Raw genomic sequence first — 25,604 nt, forward strand, 5'->3', positions numbered from 1 at the left:
GGCATTTATAAGCCTAGCTAGAGTGTGTCATCTTTTGCCACCCCATTGATTAATTAACTGAGCCTCTGTCAAGAAGAGCCAATGAAGTGATCCCAGGGGTGTATTTACTGTTACCCATCCACTCGTCAAGGTTTCTCTTGAAGAGTGTTAGTGAGGGGCTCTGCCTAATGTAGTTAGGAATTTTGTTCCAAAGCATAGGGAGTCTCTGTGACAGGAATCCATCCCTCCAATATGTTCTATTTATTGTTGTGGCGAGGTTTAGCTCACTAGAGCGAGTGGCTCACAGTGACTTGGATTTCTTTAGGTGGAGCATGTCCTTCAATTCTGAGTTGGACATGGCTTTGTAAGTCAGGCAGAGATCACCTCTGAGTAAGCGATATGCGACTGAGTACAGCTGGAGTTTTTCCAGTCGGGCTGCGTAGGATATATATTTGAGGCCTGTAATCCTCTTGGTAAGGTACTTTTGTGGTCTTTCCAGCTGTTGGAAGTGTCTTGTGAGGTACATCCCAAATGGGGCATTGTACTCTATGATGGGTCTGATGAGTAGAGTTGGAGCTTGTTGGAGGTTTTCTTCCTGGGCCTCCACTGAAAACGGGCTCCCCGAGCCCAGTGGACCTCCCCGGTCATCAAACTGGAATAAACAAATAAATAAACAAATAAATGAACTTAATGTCTTTATAGATATAAACTACAACTCCGAAGTGAACATAGCAATGGTTTGGAATTCACTTAAAACATGCATTTATGGGAAAGCGATTGGTTGGTATAAAAATAGAATCAAGAAATGGGAATCAGAACTACAAGAACTACAAAGAAAACTCACATTATATAAATCCCAAAAATTCCTTAATTTGATTGAAAACAAAAAGAGAATAGAAAACTTAAAAGATATAACAAAATATTAAATCATAAAAGTAATTTAGCCTTGGAAAGGTTATGCCACTTTCCCAAAATATTTACATAATTTATCTGTCAAAGTTAAAATGCAATCTAAAGTTAACTCTATTATTAATATCTTACATGAAGAAAAAGTTAAGGAAGTGTCGGAAATAGAAGATATACTAGATGCTTTTAAGTGTCATTATAGAAATAATTATAAAAGTAAGAATATTACTACAGACCATTTCAACTTAGAAAATATGATTTCTAATATTAAACCAATCCCTGAAAGTTTACAAAGGAGTTTATAAAAAAATATTAAACACAACAACGTTGCTGATAAAATCAAAGAAAGTAAATCTGGTAAATCTCCTGGAATGGACGGTTTAATCTTAAAGATTTACAAATTATTTCCCAAAAATATAACCTCATAACTACATAAAACACTAATTGAAATTCAAACCTAGGCAATAATTCCCCCTTCATGGAGAAACTTTTCAATCATACCCATTTTAAAAGAAAATAAAGAAGCTAGTCATATAGGCCAATTTCATTGTTAAATAATGACTATAAAATATTTATGTCTATCTTGGTAAATAGAATGAAAAAACAAATGAACGAAATAATCAACAATGACCAAACTTGGTTTATTCAAAATAGACATGCACATGGCAACATTAAAAGAATATTGACATTAATTGATTATTTAAATAAAGAAAATATAGAAGCCTTGATAATCGGTCTGGATATTGAAAAAGCATTTGATTCCCTAAACAGGGATTATTTAATTAAAATTCTTGAAGCCTATGCCTTTTCTCCCTCCTTTATAACACTCATTAAAAAGGTTTATGAAAACAGCTTAGCTTATATAAAATTAGGACCCTTCACCTCAGAGGCTATACAAAATTACAAGAGGTACTAAACAGGGTTGCCCTGTGTCATCTATTTTATTTGCATTGGCTATAGAGCTATTGGCTATATTAATACGAAATAATCAGAAGATAAAAGGAATAAATATATTTGGACAATATAATTCTAAGATCTTGCTCTTTGCTGACGATATACTTCTTCCACTATTAAATTCTAAAGAAGTCTTAGATGAACTTGATATTTTGATACAGAAATTTCATAAGATCTCAGGTCTTAGTTTTAATAACCAAAAATCTAAATATTTATTATTAAACAAGAAGAATGATATACAAATAGACAAGATTTATATTGTAGGTGAACAAGTAGCAACTTTAAAATTCCTGGGGATAATTCTGTATAAGAATATACAAGATATAATTAACATTAACTATAAAAAAGTCATGGATACAATAGATTCTCTAGTGTTTAAATATAATAACCTATTCATAGTGTTCAAAGATTGACTACAGCTGATTAAAATGGTTCTTCTTCCCAAATTTTTGTATGTAGTACAAGCTACTTTGTTAATTCCTGAGAAAACCTATCTTAAGAAAACAACAACAATACTCTTAAGGTTCTTATGGTATCCTAAAAGAAATAAAATTGCATATGCCCATCATATTAGACAATGGGATCAGGGAGGAATAAATTTTCCGGACATTGAATCCTATATAAGAGCTACTCTACAGTGATTGAATGGATTAGTCCTAGTTATATCTCCAACTGGAAAATGTTGCATACAACTATAATAATAAATGAAAACAAATTACTTAAAAATACTATTACTGAGAATAAAGATAATATATTATGGAACTCATTGACTTTAAGTTTGCAATAAATATAACCAAACTAACTAGATCAAATCTAATAAATCATTTATTTCATCATTTTAGGAAATTTATAAATATGAATATAGATTTAAAGCTCTGGTTCACAACACATTCCCTTCAGTATTACTAAAAACTTTTCAGATAGAATTCATAGGGGCATAGGGACATATTTATCTCTTGGGAACAGAAAAAAAATAATTTGTTGGTTGCATTGTATTAAAAAATCAACAAGTATTAGATATACAATATATGATGTCAACTTATGAATTAAATTCTCATGAATGATTAATACTTCAGAATATATTGACATACTCCAAGGATCTATGTAGGATAATAAATAATTCTTTCTCAACCCCACCTAAATTTATATTCAGACTGCTTGGAATTATATATAAAAATGAGAATATGAAAAATGGAACTTCATACTTATATAACCTAATAAAAAAACTATGACTAAAGGATATTCGATGCAATTAACCCCAGAAAATAAATCAGATATACTACTCTCAGTAAAATTACCTTTTGTTCTCATTATTGGAGAATATTTACCTGGAAATTCCTCCATAGAGCCTTCTTAACTCTTGATAAAGTTTCAAAAAATCAATCCTTCTAGTAATGGGTTTGTTGGAGATGTCAACAGATTGATAAAGCTGATTGGTCTCACATTTTCTACGAATGTATGAAAAAAATCAAACCCTTTTGGGAAAATGTTAATAATTTTATGCAGGCGATTTATACAGATAATTTTGTTATGACCAAAGCTTTAATATTATAGAATATGACTGAAGGTTTTGTTTTAAATATAACTAACCTCTATTTACTTTGGACAATACTAGCTATTGCTAGGAAATACATAACAAAGAGATAGAATTCTACCATAGTACCTAGCAGAGAAGAATTTCTGTGTTTATTGAAGAGGATGGCCTTAATGAAAGTTAAAACCAAGGAATTAAGAATGTTTCCTATGCCATTATCTAATAATCCTTGGAAAAAAGTTTTAACATTGATTGACACATTACAAATGGATCTGACCTCCTCTTGAAATTATTTCTTAAGATTAATTTATCTACTTCTGTATAACTTATCATTCATTTTTCATATGTCAGGCTGAATGTAAATTTGTATATAGTTAATTTATTAAGTAATATGATAGTACATTGTATTAAACATCTGAGTAAAAAAAAAGAAACTTATTTCTTTTATATTATCTCAGTTTACTTGCATTTAAACAAACATTTGCCAGTAGTTTGACATGCTTGCTGTTGATTGTAATGTCCCTTTTTAGCACGTATTTGTCTAAACATATCATTTTACTTGAGACCGTAGAGATTCCTAACCAAAAGACCAATAGCCTCATGACCCTCAGTACAGCTCTTAGGATCTTACATACAGACACTTCAGTGGTTATTCATGTTTAGTCTTCTCAGCCATGAAAGATCTACCTCTACTTGATCACCTTTCTTGTGCAGAACTAATGGTTCCTCAAATAGGCAGTTAAAGGACCTAAATCTTTATAAACAAGTAAGAGACATTAGCATGATGGGTTAATTTCCTAGTTTATTCCCCTTTCTGAAACAAACATCCACTTCGTCAGAATTTCACTCTTACTTTCTTCAGAGGCATGGATAATTGGACATGCAAATTCAAATTCACCCCTGATATGTCTAGTGCTGCCACCCTTGAATCTGGTGGAAACGTGAATATAAATTTTTTTCACCTTGTAATGATCCGAATATTTATCTGTATTTTTCACCATGTTATTAAGAGGATTTAATCATAAGAGCAGAAAGATTACTAAGGTTAATGCTTATGTTGATAAGATATATTACATTAAAAGATGAGATGTATTGCCCACATGTCTGTTAACTCCAAACCTCATTGTTTGGCAAGGGATGATTTTTGTCTCTCATTGGCTGTAAGCATCTCATTAGCAAATTATTTTCTGGATGTGTGCTAGATAAAGTCCTAGGATTTTCACATAAAACATCAGCCAAGAACATTCTTTTAGCATGTAGTCCCTTTACGTTTATGCAAGAATATGAGAAACCATGCTATAAATTTGAGTAGGAAGCATGGCTTGTAGCATTTAGATCTAAGATTAATGAAGACTAAATGTGATTTTGATAGCCTTACCCATACTTGGGTGGTGGTCTACACTTGTCCATTAAATGGAGATACAGTTTATAAATGCTGTCAAAAAGAATAGTGGATGAGGGGTATGTATTTGTGTTAACAAAAATAAATTAATTGAGAAGACCTATTTATTTGATTGCTTATGGGACCTGAATGGTACAGGCTTACAGTACAGGTGACTCCTGGTAACAAGCGGTGTGGGTACAGAAGTGGGTGTTGTTATTAATATTTATTCTGCTTGGCTGGGGAAGGCTAATAGGATGTCTAGAAAGCCTAGGGTGCTTGGGAATGGGCATTGGTACAGGCTTACAGTACAGGTGACTCCTGGTAACAAGCGGTGTGGGTACAGAAGTGGGTGTTGTTATTAATATTTATTCTGCTTGGCTGGGGAAGGCTAATAGGATGTCTAGAAAGCCTAGGGTGCTTGGGAATGGGCATTTTTACTACCTTAGAATCAGGAGGAGTAATGTTTTGGTGTAGTGGTAATGCATTGTTGCTGTGGTTGCTGTGGTACTGTTCACTGGCAGTTGGTGGGATGTAAGGACTAGCCTCCAATTTCGATAGAGCTGCATCTATCACAGGTAGAGTTAACGTGTTATAAGAAGTCATCCTCAGTAAACACGAGACAGTTGCTACAGAGCCTCAGAAAACTGAGTGCTTGTAGGCTGGGTAAGGATGAGGCTAAAGCAGTCTGTGACTCCATGGTGATCGATATATATATTTTTTTGAGTGGGGGCTATTAGATGTTTTTTGTGTTTCACTGTTGCAGTCATCACATTTGGGTTATCCTGCCAGGGGTAGCCCTCAGTTGGCTTGAATACCAGAGGATTAGTATTTCTGCGTCAGTTGCTGTCGCTCCAGGGCTGATGTCAGGTCTTCAGTGGTATAAAAACAGGCAGCTGACTCCATTACATCAGTCTTTCTTGCTGAGGAGCCCAAAGCAGAAGCAGTTCGCATGAGTGTCGGTCGGCTGCTACCTGAGTTTTCGTTTCTGAATTGAAGTTGAAATCTTCTAAAGCTAAGTACCCCATTGGGGATCCTTTTTTCTTGCTCTAACCAATGTCAGAAAAAGTTAACAACTGTCTCGCCTGTGGAAAGCAAATACTACACCGAGACTTCCATTCTTACTGCATCACCTGTTTAGGCCCAGACCACGACGTACCCTGCTGTCGCTTTTGTGCTTTGTTCAACACCAGAACTATACTTCGTCGGGCCCTAATTGTAGCTAGATATTTTCGCTCTCAGTCCTCGAATTCTGATATGGCTTCGGTAAGCCATCCGACTACTGATATTCCAAAAAAAAGTAAGGATAAAGACAGAGACAGACTGCACAGGTCCAAAACTGCCCAACGACTCTTCCATTAAGCTAGACGTCAGTTCTCCAGTCCTCAGTGAATCCTTAGTGAGGCACTTTCGCAGCCCCTGATGCCAACTTCTGTGGATTCGCAGGCTGTTACCGAGACCCTTTCGGAGTCTGGTATGCCGCGAGACTCTTCTTCGATTAAGGATCCTGTGGATGCCTCTACCTTGGATGGGTCCAGAGCCGATGAGCAGGCACCGGCTTCCAAGGAAGTACTTTGCACTACCGATACTCGATGCAGACTGACAACTTCTTTCACATCCTCAGTTCTTTCGAAAACAACTGAGTTTCTAAGGCCCAGGGTATGAACCACACACAAAAAATGATGACCCAAGCTCAGGCACCTGCTTCCTTGCCTCAGTCTCAAATGCTTAAAATGGCAGAAGACCTTATAATGCTTATTAGGGGAACCAGGCTACCCGTTCCAAAAGAAAAAGAGACTTGTCCCCAGTAGTTTTTATCTGAACAAGAGCCTGATGACTCTGATGCATCTGAATATGAAGATATGCAACCCCTCTCTGCTTATGAGGATACTGATGCAGAGGAATCCATCCCTTCAGCCTCTCCACCTGAGGACCTTTCCTTTGGGGAAACCCTACATACTTTAAGGGAGTATTTCCAGTGGGAATGTCGGGTCTATCCTCAGTCTAAAAAGAGACTCAAGGAATTTTTAGATCTACCACAGTACATACCTCTGGCCATTCCCTCCTGTCCTGGATGTTGTGGATGATGTTTTTATGGAATCCAGTCTGACTCCTGCCACCCTCCCTCCTGCTCCCAGGAAACCTGACAGGTACTATAGAGTCCCTGACTCTCACAAATGTCTTTTCAAAAATCCTACTGCTGACCCTGAGGTTATTTCTCAAGGGCCTAAAGGAATTAAAGCAACTTCTGCTAAGAATCCCACCCCCTCAGATGGGGATTCCTGAGCACTAGACAGATGGGGTAAAAAAGTATACACCTCTGCTAATCTTGCTATTAGAGCATTAAATTGTCAGTTCCACATGCTGAAATATCAGTAACATACAATGGAACTCCTCAAACAAAAAATATCTTCTTTTCCTGCTTGTGCAGAAAATAGAGTTACAAGAGTTAATGCATTCTACAAGTCAAGTAACTAAGCACACCTTACAACATGGTTTTGATGCCCTAGAAGCATCTTGCAGAGCAGCACTCACCAGTTCTGTCATTAGAAGCCATGCTTAGCTTAAGGAACAGACCTTGCCAGACCATGTCAAATCCAAATTATTGGATGCACCCTTGAACAAAGACAACTTATTTGGCACCAAGGTAGAAGATGTCTTAAAAAAGATGGAAGAAAAAACTAAATCTATGCAGTTAAAGACTTCTTACAGGTCCAGCCACCGAGGTTCAGTAGGCATTGCCCCTCCAAGCACTGGTCCTTTCCTGCCCCCTCCAGGCCAGCTCAGCCCAGACCCAGGTGAAGCAGACCTCCCCAGACAACATCCCCAGGGAATGCAGAGATTTAAGCAATGGACTTCCTCCTCTTTCAAAACAGAGAGTGCAAAGCCACCCCCTTATGGTAAGAACTCACAATGACTTTACACTTCCACCCCCTCCCTCTGCCCACCTGCTCATGCCCCTAGGAGGAAAACTCTCCTTCCACACAGGCAACTGGGCCACTGTTACCAACGACTGCTGGGTCCTCAACATAGTGTCCCAGGGATACAAATGTTATTTCCACACTCTGCTAACCCCAGTAAGGTTCCCAGATCTTCCTCTAAACCAGTGGGCAGAGGCCAAAAAGCAAGTCCTTTCCCTGCTCTCCATGAGGGCCATAGAGCATGTTCCTGCAGAACAGATAGGCCAAAGTCTCTACTCCAGACTCTTCCTGGTACCCAGAAAAGAGGGCACATGATGCCCCATCCTCAATCTTTCCATTCTAAACACCTTTCTGGTGATACCAAAATTCAATGCTCACCCTCAAGCAGCTTCTACCTATGCTTTTCAAGGATGCTTGGTTAGCCACCCTAGACCTAAAAGGGGCCTACCTACACATCCCTGTCAGGGAATCATGCAGAACATACCTATGTTTCAGGGCAGGATCTATGCACTTTCAGTTCTCTGCACTTCCCTTTGGCTTATCTACTGCTCCCAGAGTTTTCACAAAATGTCTGGCTCCCGCCATTGCTTTTTGCAGACAAAGAAATATTCAAATTTACCGATACTTAGATGACTGCCTGATTCAGGCAGGCAGTCAGGAAAAGCTGCTTCAGCACCTGACCTTTGTAAAGGACCTACTGACCTCCCTGGTGTATACTATCAATGATCAAAACTAGTCCCCTCACAAAAAATTGTATTCCTGGGAGCAAACCTGGACACAGCATCCCAGATGACATTCCTTACTCCAGGAAAAAAAGCCTACCTGACAGGCTACTTCTCTCAGCTAGCCACCAGAACCCAGTTATCCGCAAGGAAAATCCTGCAAGCTCTAGGGTTCATGGCCTCTTGCATTCTACTAATTCCATATGCCAGACTGCATATGAGGAAACTACAGTGGTACCTAAAAAGCCTTTTGTGTCAGCACTCTCAAGACCTGGAAACTCTTATACCAATGATACCTTGTCTAAGGAAAGATTTTCTTTCATGGGCAGCAGCATGCAACCACAAAAAGGGACTTCCCTTCTCACAACCCCACGCCGCCCAGACCCTCACCACAGATGCATCAGACTATGCCTGGGGTGCTCACCTGGATGGCAGGTGCATTCAGGGCCAGTGGAGCCCAAATCAAATACATCTGCACATCAGCCTAAAAGAGATGTTAGCTGTTCAGCATGCCCTGACAGCTTTCAGACCTCTACTGTCCCCGGGGCCTCTACTGATTAAAACAGAACACCACAGTGATGTGGTATATCAACAAGCAGAGAGGGACACACTCTTATCCTCCCTACAGGCTCGCCATGACCCTTTGGCACACGGCTTCTGTCATGCAGCTACACCTGTTAGCACAATTCCTGCCAGTCTGTCTGAACTCTCTGGCAGACAACTTAAGCAGAAACCTGCTAGACCCACATGAGTGGCAGCTAGAGCTCAGAATCTTCACCCTTGTAACCCAGAAATAGGGCACCCCAAAGGTAGACCTCTTTGCCTCCCACTCCAATCATCAGCTCAGCAAATTCTGCACCAGGGAACCTCACAGCAAGACCTGGAAAGTGGATGCTCTATCCTTCCAGTGGGTAAACCTCTATGCATTTCCCCCTGTACCACTCATTTCAAGGGTACTGCTCAAAATAAGAGAGGAAATACCGAGGGCAATCCTGATTGCCCCAGACTGGCCATGCCAACACTGGTACCCAGTGCTGCGCAGTCTGTCACCCCTACCACCATGGCACCTACCTCAGATCCCAACACTCCTGACCCAGAGCAATGGAGAATTCATGCATCCCCAATTGCAGACCCTCAACCTGGCAGCCTGGCTTATTCCCTGACCTCTCCTCAAGCTGCCAGCCTAAGCAAAACAAATTCTAGATGTTATACGTGAGGCCAGATGCCCCAGCACTAGAAAATCCTATGCCGACAAGGGAAAAAGGTTTTGCACCTGGATCCAGGCTAAGGGAGCCGGAACAGCACAGCCCTCCCTACTTCTCATCCTGGATTACCTGGCAGACCTACTACACAGGGGTCTATCCTTCTCTTCTATTAAAATTCATGCCTCAGCCATCTCTGCTCATTTCAGTACAGAACCACCGCTATTCTCACACCCTCTCATCAAACAGTTCCTAAGAGGGGTAACAACTTAAGGCCACCGAGAAGAGCTCCTACCCCAGCCTGGGACCTTAACTTTGTGTTGGAAAAGCTCACCCTGCCCCCCCCCCCCCTTTGAACCTGCAGCTTCAGCAGAGTTAAAATTTCTCTCTTGGAAGACAAGCCTTGCTTCTGGCCATCACTTCAGCTAGAAGAGTATCAGAGCTACAAGCACTTATTGCTGTGGAGCCCTTCATCATTTTCCATGCTGACATTGTTTCCCTCAGGACTAACCCATCTTTCATGCCTAAAGTGGTGTCCAGTGTGGCTCTCAACCAATCCATTCATTCGCCCACCTTTTTCCCTAACACATAAAACAAGGGGGAAAGGATTCTGCACTCTCTAGATGTGCACAGACAGCTCAGATTCTACCTGGACACGACTAAAGCTTTTAGAAAAACTGATCAATTGCTAGCCAGCTTCGCTGTAGGAGCAGAGGACAAGGCCATATCCAAACAAACAATCTCCAAATGGATAGCACACTGAATCAATTTCTGCTACAAACAGCAGGAGAAACCACACCCAAAGGGGGTCAGGACACATTCCTCCAGAGCAACCTCCACCTCTGCAGCTTTTCTCAGAGGGGTCCCCACCAGGGAAATCCTGGAGCCTGCAACATGGACATCGGTTCACACCTTCACCAACCATTACCACCTGCCTATCTTCTCCAAATCCAGGGCAGGCTTTGCCACCGCAGTCTTGCAGGGCATTCTAGCCAGCCCTAGTCTTCTTGACTGCTTCCACCCTTTACTTCAGCTTTACGAATCAACCCAAATGTGATGACTGCAACAGTGAAACACGAAGAACATAGTACAGTTGTGTACACTTACCATAAATGTAGATGTTCGAGTGTATTCACTGTTGCAGTCCTGGTTTCCTTCCCTCCATCCCCCTTGTTTATCTCTCTCTCTCTCTCTCTCTCCTTACAAGGAAATTTTGGCATTTACTTTCTACTGGTGGTGTTCCTCCACCATAACCTAGCTCCCTATCGGGGACTCCTGACAGGGCAAGAAAAACTGATGTAATGGCGTCAGCTGCCTGTTTTTATACTACTGACGACCTGATGTCAGTTCTGGACCGACAGCAACCGACGCAGAGATACTAAGCCTCTGGTATTCGGGCCAACTGAGGGCTACCCGTGGCAGGATAACCCAAATGTGATGACTGCAACATTGAATACACTCGAACATCTACATTTATGGTAAGTGTACACAACTGTACTTTGTGCATCCAGTACTACTACATGTCTTCACTAGATTCTTGGCAAATGCTTGACCATTGCTCTGAGGATATTGAGGACTTTTTGTAACATGTTCATATTCTCAGCAAACATTTTAAACTTACAGTTATTAAATTACAGGCTATTGTCTGAAATGTCACACTCTAGAATTTTGTATCTCACAAAAATACTTCTCAACACCAATGTAGTCACAGTAGTTCCTTTTGTATTCAGTTTAGCTAACTACGTTGTCTACCTTTGAACCAAAATAATTCTATTGCAATATCATTCTCTAGTGACTCTGGTATATCATATGATAGTAGCTTTTCTTCCGGATTCTCATGATGGAATTATTTGACAACATTGCCGTATTCTGTCTGTCTTCTTTGTCATTTTTTCCAGTGGAGAGCAACTCAAGCTGTTTCTTAATACTTTGCAATTCCCAAATGTGATTCGTGGATTTTCTTTAGTTTAGCTTCAGTCAGCTAATTACCTGCGATTGGTTTATCAGATTTGAAGGCAAGTAATACTGAGTTTGTATGGAAATAAACACATACATGTAAATACAGTGCTAATAACTGATATCAACAACCTTCCATTTTAAACTCCTTGAGTAGCTCTCTTTCTTTGTCTTCCTGAGTATTTCTTTTGAGCTCAAACATCTGATGTGGCATTGGTAAGTTGCCATAAAATCTAAGACATTGTTTTCAAATTTACAGATATTCTGGTTGTAGTCTTTGGAAGAATGAGGGGTATTACCCAATTTTGTAAATATTTTACCAGATTTACGTTTGCTAGAAAGCTTGTTTATTTTTTTTCTTCAGGCTAATTATAACCTTTGTGACTTTGAAGTATTGACAGCAATAGTTTTTCCAAGTGCCCATATTTAAGTGTATTATTCAAGATACTTTGGATATTAAAACATATGTTGAGAGTTAACCGTAGGAGTATGGAAATATTGAGTTTTATGTAGAATATGCTAAAGTAATAAATGGTTGACCAGAAGAGGATGAAAATCTTAACTTTTGCTTAGAATAAGATGAAGTATTAATGCTTCTATTAAACAGTAACAGAGTAAATGTGCAATCTGATGGAATTTCCTCTCACATATATATATTTTTTTCTTTTTCCTTGATGTAAGGTGTGATACCTCACCACTGGCTCAGTATCCAAGGAGCCTCAGTCCTCACCACTAGCACCAGTGGGGGACGTACATTGGGAGGATGACAAGTACACACACAGTGAAGTGCAGTTTCCCTTAAGAGCACACAGAGACCGCAGTCAGTCTGCGACTGGTTTCTCCAGATCTCCCAGTAAGATACCCTACTAGCACAGCTATAGAGTTGAGATCTCAACTGAGTGGCCAAGACCTCCAGCACCCTCTCTGTCCAACCAGTGCTTTTTGTTCCTGCCCAACACACTCTGAGATTTGATTTATACAGACACACACACCTGGGAAAGGCTGGGACAGGCTTACTAGCTATGCCCCCTTTTTCCCAGACTATACTGCCACCAGCCAACTCTTTATCAGCTACTTTAAGGCCCTTAACAAAGGGTGTCCAGTCTTACTGTGTAATGTTAGTATTAATCCAAATGATATAGTGCCCCACAGTGTCACCAAATAAATATGCAAGTACTCTCAGAACTTAAATATGTCTGACAAATATCAGCCACAATGAAAGGTTTAAATATATTTAATAGCAAATAAAAGAACAAGAAAATATTAAGTAAATAATCGCAATTACATCAGAGTTCAGAATCAAAAGAAATATTTAAAACAACATTGCAGGACAGTCTCAGATAACTAAAGGAAACCTCCAAGTTATACTTCACTATATTCCTGACTGTATCTAAGAGAAATTATTGTACCCTAGCTAACTTACTTACAGGGCAACAAGCAGGCAGATGTGGTGAGTGGATGTTCTTGTCAGATCAAAGATAAAATACAAAATGCCCTGTCCTTCTCTCAGAGACTTCCTAAATTAATATTTCAAATATTACTGCTGGTGTAGCTTGCAGCATGACATCACTTTTTGTAATCTGACTATCCCAGGTGTAACCCCCCACTGATGCAGCTGTTAGCATTTGTGTCTGCTACTGCACTGAAGCTGAGAGATAACATCTTTTGTTTATGGCCCAGCCATAAAGCAACTCAGTTTCAACTATTCTTCTGAAGTTTTGCAAGATAATCTGTGGTTCAGTCTCCCCTGTTAAAATATATATATATCTAAACAGGTGCAATAGTGCATATACATTTCTGCTCAGTACTTCACAAAATCTCTTTAGCATGTGTCTGTACAATATGACATACAGTTCTAATACATCTGTAACACAAGCATCTTACATGAAGCATGTTGACATTCACAAATGACACATAACCATTTACAAAATTCTGATAGCAGCGCTGGCAGTATCTCGCTTTGGTTACACTTCTACATAAATCATAGTCATCTGATTATGATTATGAGCAGTATATCATTTTTGTTACATAATGAATTGTAGTAAACAGGTGCCTGCATTTAGCAGATTTCAAATTCACTAAAACCTGACATTTATTTATTTTGTTTATTTCTTGTATTAACAATGAGTTGCTGTTAATGGATCAAGCACAGTCTAGCGAAAGAACAATTCTGAACAGGCAATCTTGCAAGTGAAAACTGCTAGTTTGTTAGAATGCCAGAACACCTAGAAAAACTGAATGCTTCAATATTTTGAAGTGTGTGTTTATGCTAGTATTAGGGTTAGGGCTAGGGCTAGTGTATGGTGTGTATACCTTCTTTAGTGTTAACATTATGGTAAGGGTTGAGGGTTATAGTTGGGTTAGCACCCATAACTAAGGTGGTACATTACACTTACCCAGGTGTGATAACCTTAAGTCTAATTTCCACCTTAACAATAACCCTAACCTTATCTTTAAACCAAACACTGTGAAGATGGCTTTATTGTTTATTGTGAGGATGTTTGTGTCAGAGTTAGTTTAGTAGCACTGTCTGTTTAACCATGTAGGCCCGCTCGACACAAAGTCCCTTGTCAGGGGTGACCGGGGATCACTGTCTGGTTGAATGATTTACACAGGGTTACACAGGAGGCAAATGAGGTTTGAGGAATTAGGCCACATACCACAGGAACTAAAGTTCACAACCCTAACCTCTGTGCCAACTGCCAGTCATTTTCAGAGCTCAGGGTAAGTACCGTCAGTCTGGTATCAGGCATTCATTTAAAACTTTTCAAAGCAGATGTTTATTAATTATGTAAGAAAATCCAGTGAGAATCAGGATAGGATTGCATGTTTATTTAATGCCTATGTTTCTTAGACAGTATTTTTTGTCTTTTACTGAACATTAGCTCTATCGAATCTTTAGGCAGAGATCAGTGATGTGGAAGTAGAGAAGAAGATGGTTAAATGCAGGGATTGTCAAAGAATGATGAAATGGATGCATGAAAGTAAATCTGAGTTAATAACAAGGACACGCTGAAGTATTAACCATTGTGGTGGATAATATATAGTAATTCAAGTGGTGGCCTAGAGTATATTGAAGTGATAACTTGGAAGCATAATATAAAAGGGCTTCCCTGTCTTTTTTATCTCTGGTTTTGTTAAAATGTATGTAGGGTAAAGTTAAGTATATAGTTTCATAAAGCATTAGGAAAAAAAGTTTTGCTGTGTGACATGAGTATTTAGTTTTGAATATGGAATTGAATTAAATGTATTAGTGTTCCATAACATGCCTGCAGTCTAATAAACACTTAATTAGATCATATCATACTTTAACCTTCTATGAAAGCTTGCAGCAACTCCTTTCTATACTCTTAATCAATCAGTGTGTGTTTATTGTATTAGCCACTGATAAACGTAACCAAATGACTGAACAAATTGTCCTTTCAACTGTATTACTTATTGTATCACACTGTGCTCCTTATAGTATAGTTACTTTTTGCTCCTTTCTTGGCCTTGAAACTGTACCTTATTAACTTTTTGACTTTGTACTGTCCTTTATTAACGTGTGTATTGTATTTACTGCATTTGCTGTACTAATCTTTGTGGAGCTTTTCTCCCCAAGCCTCCGCTGAAAACGGGATCCATGCCCAAATGGACTTTCCCGGTAAACAAATGTAAAATAAAATAAGTAAACATGAAGGATGAAAGCTAGATTTGGAAACAAAGGTAATGAGCAACATAAGAACAGTTTGTAGATTATTATATGAGCAATAGGAAGACAGTTTGTAGATGATCACTAGCCAGTTATTATGAGGCATGTTTGAAGTAGAGATAAATAGTTGGAGTGCTGTTCTGATGATAAGAGTATCTGTCTTTTTTGTATTATTAAGACTTCATGACTGGAAGTGCTGAGTGGGCATATTGTGGTGTGTGAAGACTGATTAGGTGCAGTTATGCAATTTATGTGTATTGTGAAAGAATGTGGTGCTTGTGCCAGTTGTCTTTAGTTGACAGAAAATGATGGTGATGTTAAGCATACTTGAGAAATATGCATGGCTAAAGAAATTATATTATAGCAATAACCCACGCCTGGGTGTGCAAAGCCAACCGTGGGTAAATCCAGCATTACCCACACCCAGAAGTGGGTTATTGCTATTATACAATGACATTATTTAAGAAAAAAATAATAACTTGCCTACGCAGTACATTAGAGCTGTGGGCAAAAGCAAGATCTCTGTTGCTTTTTAAAAACTGTTTTGCTATGTTAAATGAGTTTAACATAGCGAGACAGCTTTAAAAAAAGCAACGGAGAATATCCGTTGCTTTTATAAAGCTGTCTGGCTATGTTAAACCCATTTAATATACCGAGAAAGTTTTGAAAAAAGCAATAGAGAAAGCAAGATCTCCGTTGCTTTTTAAAAACTGTTTTGCTATGTTAAACGAGTTTAACATAGCGAGACAGCTTTAAAAAAAGCAATGGAGAATCTCTTTTGCTTTTTTAAAGCTGTCTCGCTATGTTAAACTCATTTAACATAGCGAGACAGTGTGAAGCAACGGAGATCTTGCGTTCTCCGTTGCTGTAAAAAAAAAGAGTTATAGTAATAGAAAAAGTCCGGGTGACCGGACCTTTTTTCCATTACTGTAACTCTGATTTACAACATGCACGCTGACCAATCAGCGTGCACATTTTTGAATATTTAATGGGGGGTCGTTGTATAATAGAATTTTTTCATCTTTGGTTGGTTATTCTGATGCCTGGCTGTAACTGTAAATTCGGTCAAAGCAGGAGCATGATAGGGAATAGTAAGTAATATAAACCTGATGAAGTTTGAGTGCATAAGCAAGGAGATTGGTTATACTGAGACAGAGTTGTTGTGTATTGTGAAATGAGTAATACCATCCATGCTAAAAGGAATGATGATAGATGTATTTTAGAAGCATGTACAATTAAAGAAAGATGCAACAGTTTTTTCGTGCCTGGTTAGTTATTTTGATGGGTAACCAAGGTGACGTTTTGATCAAAGTAGGAGCATAATACATATTGGTAGAGATTGTAAAATCGGCAAAATTTGCACAAGGAATTGTAGCAAGAATGCAGAAGATGATGAAATTGGTTAGAAATATACGGTAGGAAATGTATAGTTCTTTTATTATGGTGAGAGCAAACCACTGTAGGGGTGAGCTGAAGCTGTTATTATTGTGATATATAGAAATGCTTGTAATGTGAAATAGAATTTTATTTAAATCTAAGTATTATAAACATGCTTGTCTTAATAACAGCAGTAAATACGTTTGTTTAAAAATACTTTATAACCTGTAGAGTGGGCTTTCATGTAGCCTTCTGCAGTATTGATAGCTCTGATGTTGAAACTGTAGTTTCAGGCTCTGGAATGTGTCTGCACAAGATGGCATGACCTAGGCTATTTGCCTTGAAAGAAAAGTGCAGGAACTACTTCCTGGACACCCTTTTTCAGGAGAGAAGTATTTTCTGCCAGGCTGTCTTAGAACCTAGTGGATGACAGGATGAAAGTGGCAGAGAGCCTTCAACTTCAACCAAAACAATAGTAACTTTCCTTCCAAGTCTAGGTTGATTGAAACTGATAATCTTTATATCAGGGGATGGAGCTCAGTTTTTACATTTATTAAATACTACAGAACCCTAAATATTGTGTCCGGAAGACGTGCTTCTTATGCACATCAGATTTTAAACGATTTGTAATTGTATTCTGTCCCTATACCTTCTGTCTGGTTTCCACCTTCACTTGCCTTAGGTCATCATTCAAGGTGCCAGAATTTCATTGCATTGGACTGCTACACATACAGTGCTGTAGTGCTAATGTTGCAGATTTCTGAGGTCCTGAGGCTGGTGCCACAAAAGTTTTCCATTTTAAATTTAAATGAAAGCTGTCTTTAAATAAAATTATATGGCTGTTGTACAGTTTATCCTTTAATTGTTTCAGCCCAGTAGAGTGGTGACCTTGCAGAATAATTTTTACAAAATTATGCAATGTCCTGCAACCTGGTAGACGAATTCCATGAGAGTTAATCTGCTGACTGAAATCTCTTCAAAAACCTTTCCTTGTGGTAAGTTATTATGGTAACTGTTATTTTTTAACTCGCATTACTTACACAGCAAAATGGTTTTGAAGAAAATGTTTTTCCCCCCTCTTCCTATACTCTGAGTTTCTCATTGTTTTGTGTTTGCTCTGTCTTTTCAGGTTATGTTAGCTGCTTCCTATTGGTCCCTACTGGCCCCAGCAATTGAAATGGCCGAATCCTCAGGAAAATATGGGGCATTTGCTTTCCTACCTGTAGCAGCTGGATTTATACTGGGAGCTGCATTTGTCTATTTTGCGGATCTCCTACTACCTGTATTTGTGAGTAACTCTGAGGTTTATTCTTTTTGTATGTAATCTTTGCCCATTTCCCAAGCTTCAAATAGATGAAAAGTGGTTTATTGTAATGTTGACTAAAAATGTTGCTTGACTATTGAAAATGTATTTTGTCACCTACAATGTTTTGCTGCCTGCCTTTGTGTAAAACTGTGGCTATAACAAGCATAACTAGAGGATGTTTGCTGTCTTATTGTTGCAGATCAGCATATATGGCAAACTGTGTTACCTTTTGGTTAAATATGCAGGATTATCTGTAAATAATGTTAGCCATGGAGTTTGTTTTCACTGATTCACCAGTATAAAGACTGCAGCCCATTACTACATAGAGGATTTGCCACATAGAAATACATCTGTATTTGTGTACACCTGTAGGGTAAGAGGTTATCTTTCTTTCTTTTGTTTCATTGTCAGCAAGTTTTTTTGGTAGATTACAGCCATTAACTGAACATTGTCAGTTTGCAGTAAGACATCTTGTTGCTGTGTATTTGAGATGGACAGGACTATTTTGTTTGTAGAATGAAGAAAGGTAGTCATTGTGGCCTTCTGTGGATATATAGTAAACCATTGTAGGAAATGCTGTTGCTGTGTTTTTGAGACAGGAAGTACATTCTTGTATGTAGGATGAAAAAGGTAGTCAGTGTGGCCTGCTGCATAAATACTGTCAGTCATAAATAATCCGATCTCTCTGTAGTACTGTATATTTACAAAGTCATAGCCTGATCCCACCACCTTGATGTCTAGCTGCAGGGTGCCAGATTATGTTGTATTTTGCTGTAAAGTTGTACATCTGTGACAGAGTATAGAAAGAAAAAAATATTTTTTTTTTACATTTACCAGTTCAGGCAGACATCCCAAGAATATTCATTATCTGACGTTACAGTGAGTTCAGAAATAACTGTAGGCTTCCCACTTTCAAGGCATCCCAGAAAAAAAATGTAATTTTTAATACAGTGACACAAATCGGGCTTTATTAGATGTTGTTGTGTTAAGTAGTGTACTGTGTTACTGTGACTCTAACTCAATGAACACAACAATCCGAGGACTTTGATGTAATTTGCAGTTTCTTACTTAAAGTAATTCATCTTACAGACATTAACAGTAATGTTTTATGGATACTTTTCTCGCAAACAAAACATCTGACAGTGTGTAGTGTGTGTGTGTGTGTGTGTGTGTGTGTGTGTGTGTGTGTGTGTGTGTGTGTGAGTGCTCCTTGCCGCATGAAAATGCATGTGCACTTGAATACCTGATGTTTGGGAACCTTATCACAAATGTTTAGACGGACAGCTTGTTTAGGGCTTCTAGGTTATTCTTTTATTTATTTTTTATATACTGCTACAGAGAATCAAGGCCAAGGAGTTAGAAGGACTGAATGTCCTGTTACAAACTGCCACTCCTACTCTTTCCTTCCCCAGCCATGAAAGAACTTGGTGATTTGCTTTGGCAGTGGCAGTGGTAGTCGTGTAACCTGTGGTACATATCTGCTTTAGCTGCCACCACCTGAGCAGTTGTTTCACTTGCTGATGTATTACTGATCTCTGGGTCTATAGCCTTCCATAGATTTCTCAGTTTTGCTGCCAATCATTAACCTGCTGACTTTCAAGGACCCTGATTGCTATTGTCCATGCCCAAGTTGGCATTTTTTGTTGTCCATGTACTTACTGATGTTACCTTTAAATACAGTAAGTGAGGTGCTGTGAGTAGTAGTTTATTACATAGATTTGTAATCCTTTGGAAATTAGTTTGTCTCTCCCCCTCTCTCTTTTTTTTTTTTACTTTCGTTAATTTTAAGATTAATAGATCTTTTGTTGGCTCTGCTTGATATAGATTTTAGGTAGAAGTCTTCAAACACATTGATCAGACTGGCTTTATTTAACAAGCCAGGCCACCTCTAACTAGTCAGTAGTATTCAGGGAACAAAGATCGTTCTGCAGTCTGTCAGTGTAGTTCATGTCTTCTGTCTCCTCTGTTGTCTTTAAGAATCTTTGAACTTTCTTGAGCCAAGTGCAGGCACATTTTAGGTTGTAGCATATAGCGTTGTATTCTGTTGTTGACCTGATCAAAGATGTATATAGGACTAGCATGACCTACCATGCTGTACTGGCATTTTATGATTTATTATCATTTCTGATTACACCAAAATATTTCAAATTTCTTGCGGTGGTGATAGTACACTTAACATCTAATTCCTTGATATACTGACTTTTTGAGATTAACTTCAGAAATGAATACTCATGCCACATTCCCAAATGAAAAATGCTATATTATATAATCCAGGAAAAATGCACAAACCAAGCACATGAGTGTTCAATTCTTCATATTGCAAAAAAGTTCAGAATAAATAAATATCACCTCCAGACTTCCTAGCCAGAAGCTGTCTCTATTCTTGCTCAACACCAGGATAAACTATATCCCTAAATGTGAACAAGTACCTGTTCATACCTTACACCTCCTTACTCTCTCGTCTTCACTCACTTCCTTACTTCTAGCAATTTCTCTCCCCTGGCTTTCTCTCTCAGTATAGCACAAGACTGCATTTCTTTCACTTCATATGGCAATTCCTGTTTGTATTGTACTAACTATCCTTTAATTTCTGTATAAACTGTCTAAAATTTCTCTGTACATTAAATCATCATATAATGTGTATCTGTTTTAACCAGTGTTTTCATATTATGTCCAATTTGATATAATTATTTAAACTGTAGATATTTTTCTATTATTTCTGAAGATTGAAAAATTACTGTTTTTAAAATGTTTTGTAATACCTTGGAGCTTTTCTCCCCAGGCCCCCCCCCCCCCCCTGAAAATGGGCTCATTCCCAGTCAGACTTTCCTGGTAATCAAATGTCAATAAATAAATAAATCTTAGGAATTCTGCTCTTTAGTTCTCAGCAAAAGTTGGGTATCTGGTATAATTATTTTAAATTACAACTTACAACACTGAAACCAAGTATGAAATTAAGCTAGTAAAGAGAAAAAAAAACTTTATGATTTGCCTTTTAAATACATGCAGAGTTATAGATTTAGTATGAAATGTGAAAGAGTAAACATTTCAGATTCTGACTGGAGCACACTGACCAAAGATTAATTTATTGACTGAATTATTCATTGGTATTTTAGTTCATGTTCTACTATTTTCACCATATTTAATGTTTAATTAAAGTACATATTTCTAGGATATGACAACACAGTACAGAGTGTGAGCTTGTTTGTATTGTACCACATATATCATGTATTCATTTGTTTAAAGTAAAACATTTCTGCATCCTTAGTGGAAGTAATTATATTTACCAGTGTGTAGTTGTCGTTATATTTTACTAACAACATTTTATTAGGAATAGTTTCATTTGACAAAAAAAAACCCCACCAAGCTAGATTGGTTTGCAAACTGAGCCCTGTGAGACTTTACTGGATATTTCAGTCAGTTTAGATAAGTAATCTAACAGCCAATTATTTTCTTACTGAACTAGAGAACTGCTCACTGTGACCTGACCAAGCTTGTTTTCAGTGCTTTTGTATTGACATGTCAAATACTTTTTGTAATCTCTATCTATACAGCATAAATGGCCAGTATTTCATGGAGGTTAACTGTATAATTAGAAATACAAATACTGCGTATCTCTTAAAATGTGTAAGTTACAGTGCAAATATCAAGGACAGTATTCTTCTAGCAACATCTAAGGTTTCACCTAATGTCATGCAACAGTTTGTAAGTCACTTGGTTTTGAAGTAAGGAGTACATATGGAGATATTAGTTATTTTCATAATTACGAACAAACAACTTGCAATATTTCAGGTATAGTGTGATATAAACCACATTTCAGTGAACTGTTCTGATCCTACACTGGTGTTTCTCAGTTTTGAAAATCTCAAGATAAATATGAAGAATAAGTGACAAACGAAGATTTATTTCTCCACCGCTGGACACCCTAGATTAACTATCTTAGTCTCATTTTGTTAATTATTCCTTCCCTTTCTAATGCTTGTCTATTATTAGCTGGTAAGCCATGTAATTAAAAAATCCAGACCTAAAAAGGTTCTGGACTTCATATGGAGGTATGGGTGTGAACCGAAGTTAGGAAAACGACATTATAGGATTGAGTGATTTAATGATATGATTCTCATTTCACATAACTGTCAACAGTCCAGATTTTCACAGAATGCCCAGATTTTTGCCTCATATTTTTGGTCTATTCCTCATAAAAAAATAGTGGTTTTCTGACAAATTACTGGGATCGGAGTATTGAAGTCACTACATAATGGCATACATTTGAGTTTCAGACCTCAAATCCTTCAGAAAATGTATGTTAACACAAACCCAGTTATTCTAGCAACTTACTAAGTTTCTAAGAGCAATATTTAAAATCTGTCCCTATTTTTGGGCCAATTTTGTCAGCCTTTGTCCAGATTTCTTGTGCCAAGAGGTTGAGAAATATGCAATTTCATCTATTATTTTTTTGGGGGAAGGGGTCATCACTTCTGGGCAAAGGTTTACATTGCATCACAACCAATTCTTAGTGGAGATATACACCCCAACCCTGCCCCACTAAACCTCACCAGGAAAAACTAAAATCTCCTAATATTAAATATAAACCTTAGAAGTATTCTCAACAAGACCAGTGAACTCCACACCACCCACTCACACTACTCACCCAATATAGTTGTCTTAACAGAAACATGGCTTAAATCAGAGATTAACAACAATGAGATAACACTCCCTGGCCATATTATACATATACAAGACCGGATAGGAAAAAGAGGCAGAGGTGTAGCCATACCATACAAAAATAATCTAACCCTCAAAACTATAGACATAAGTATCCCCAATGTCACTAATGCAGAAATACTATTAACTAGACTTTTACTTAATTCCAAAAAGCAAATAAACATAGTAGGTGTCTACATCCCACCAGGGAATTATATCCCTGCCTACATCCTACAATGGGCAAATAAGCTCCTTTCCCAAGAAACAATTATACTTGGAGACTTTAATATCGATTGGTATTCCTGTAACTTAAGCACACCCACAAACCACATTTCTCTATACAGCCTCTTCCAGTTAATCCAACACACTACCAGGATAGACAAAACATCAACAAATGAATAAATCCTAGATTGGATATTCACCAATTAACTCAAGCTCTCTCAACTCACAGGGTGTCTCCTTTACAGCCTTAGTGACCACCACACCACCTTTTTACTCCAGCAGCAAATAAACTCCCCCAAACCCCATCATACCATCAGCAAATCAGAAACAAAAAAAAAATTAAATCCCTAAGAGTTCATACATGCACTCAAAAGCTGTAGATGGGCACCTCTCAAATACCTCCCATTAGACAAAGCAGTGGAGTAATTTAACTCCACCTTCCTTAGCATCCTAAATAAGCTTGCCCCACCTAGAACAATTAGGTAAAACCCAACTACACCCCATGGCTAACCAAAGAAACAAGAGCTCTACTAAATGCAAGAGACAAAGCCTCGGACAATTGGCACCATAACAAATCACTAACCAGTCATCAGAAATACCTAGAACTAAGAAATTCTGCCAAAAACCATATAAAACAAGACAAAAAAGAATATTATGCTAAAATACAATTAGAACACCAAGGAAACCCACAAAAGATCTGGTCGGCATTCAAGAAAATCCTTCAGCCTGGTCAAATCACTACCCCCAACCCAAACACTGACAACACCATAGATGACATGCCCACACAGTTTAACACATTTTCACCAAGTCTGTACTCAAACTAACAAACACTAGCCGCCCCCCCACTAACACAAAATAACAACTTCTCCATACAACCTATTCCTACTGCCACCATAAAAAACTCAAACCAGCAACCCTAACTGCAGACAGCTTACCCGCAGACTATCTCAAAATCGCTGCGCAAGCCATTGCGTACCTGTCTCCATCTTTATAAACCACTCTATCACGGAATAAAAGGTCCCTACTATCTGAAAAATAACCCACATCATTCCACTACATAAAGGCAGCAGCTGTATAGAGCATCCCAGTACCGTCCAGTTGCTACCCTCTCTCCACTATCAAAAATTCTGGAAAAATGCATCCATACCCAATTCCTCCACTATCTCCTCACCAACAATCTGCTATCCAAAACTCAACATGGATTCTGCCCACACCGTAGTACAACCACTGCACTTCTAAGTTTCACTAACTCTGTCAACCTTCTCAGAAATGAAGGTAACCTGATCTCATCTATCTTTCTGGACCTCTGGAAAGATTTGACATGGTTTCACACTCCAGACTGTCAATCACACTATCGGAATTTAAAACCAGCCACTCCACACTCACCTGGTTCCAGATCTATCTCACTGGGAGGCAGCAAGCAGTCAAATGGGGTAACGCCCTCTCCCCATCGCTGTCAGTCACCTTAGGGGTCCCACAAGGATCCATTCTTGGCCCTCTTCTCTTCATATTATTCACTAATAGCCTGCATACTACCACTAACGAAGGCATGGTAATACAATGCGCCAATTACTCTACCTTAATTTGTGCAGCCCCAACACTCCACCATCTTCAGGAAATAATACAGCAAGCCTTTTCTAAAGTAGAAGCCTGGCTAACCAATGCCCAGTTAATACTCAATCCCAACAAAACTCATCCTATTTCACCATATAAGATCTCCAGACCCCTCTTCACTGTTCAAAATCACCTCAGCAAACAATACCATCATTATCCCAGTCTCATACATCAAATTCTCCTGGGAGTTGTAATAGACCAAAACATGAACTTTGATCTCCACATAAATCAAACAATCTAAAAAGTTCACAAAAAATGGATAGCCTGTACAGGAGCAAACAAACTTTTCCTCACAGACAAGTCCAAAATCTCCATTGCCAGAAGCCACCTTCTCTCCACACTCCTATATGCATCTCCCATTTTTACTAACTTCAAGAAAACTTACATAAACAAACTAGATAGCTGGTATAATAAAATAGCAAAGCTCGCTATAGATGCTATCACTGTCACACTCTCAAAGAACTCTCATGGCTAGAATTCTCAACCTTCTAATTTTTAACCAGCTCTCCATGGCCCACCAAATACTCAACAAACCTGAAAAAGCACCCGCTCTCATAGGCCTAATTACACACTATTCCAATATCTGGACCCTGCACTCCAGTAACAAAAACCTATTAAACATCACTAAAAGCAGCAATAATGCTGGTAACTCACTATACTCAAACAGTATCATCATAATCTGGAACTCCCTACCCATCAATATTAGGTCCACCTCCAGCACTACCTAGTTTAGGAAACTACTAAAAGATCACCTAACATCTACCTGGTTTGCTCATGTACTAACCCTGGATAAATTTCCCTCACTCAGATATAACCTCACTCAGATATAACCTCTAACTACACTTCTATCCACTCTATAACTCCTGTAACCTCCTTCTCCCTTACCTATATCCCCTTGTCTTCCTCACTCAAATATAACCTCTAACTACACTTCTATCCACTCTATAACTCCTGTAACCTCCTTCTCGCTTACCTATATCCCCTTGTCTTCCTCACTCAGATATAACCTCTAACTACACTTCTATCCACTCTATAACTTCTCTAACCTCCTCCTGCCTTACCTATATCCCCTTGTCTTCCTCACTCAGATATAACCTCTAACTACACTTCTATCCACTCTAACTCCTGTAACCTCCTC

General features: G+C 38.4%; 1 protein-coding gene across 2 annotated transcripts in view; it reads left to right on the forward strand.

The window, feature by feature from the left end:
• Nucleotides 1-25,604, forward strand: part of SLC39A11 (solute carrier family 39 member 11) — a 4,193,139-nt gene that overhangs the window by 701,124 nt on the left and 3,466,411 nt on the right. For both annotated transcript variants that reach the window (XM_044085146.1, XM_044085147.1), the window contains exon 4: nt 17,753-17,911. In XM_044085146.1, the coding sequence (XP_043941081.1) occupies nt 17,753-17,911 (159 nt within the window). The remainder of the gene's footprint in view (nt 1-17,752; nt 17,912-25,604) is intronic.

The sequence above is a fragment of the Protopterus annectens genome, chromosome 10.part0 (genome assembly GCF_019279795.1).
Source record: "Protopterus annectens isolate FY-2018-M chromosome 10.part0, PAN1.0, whole genome shotgun sequence".
Classification (NCBI taxonomy): Eukaryota; Metazoa; Chordata; order Ceratodontiformes; family Protopteridae; genus Protopterus; species Protopterus annectens.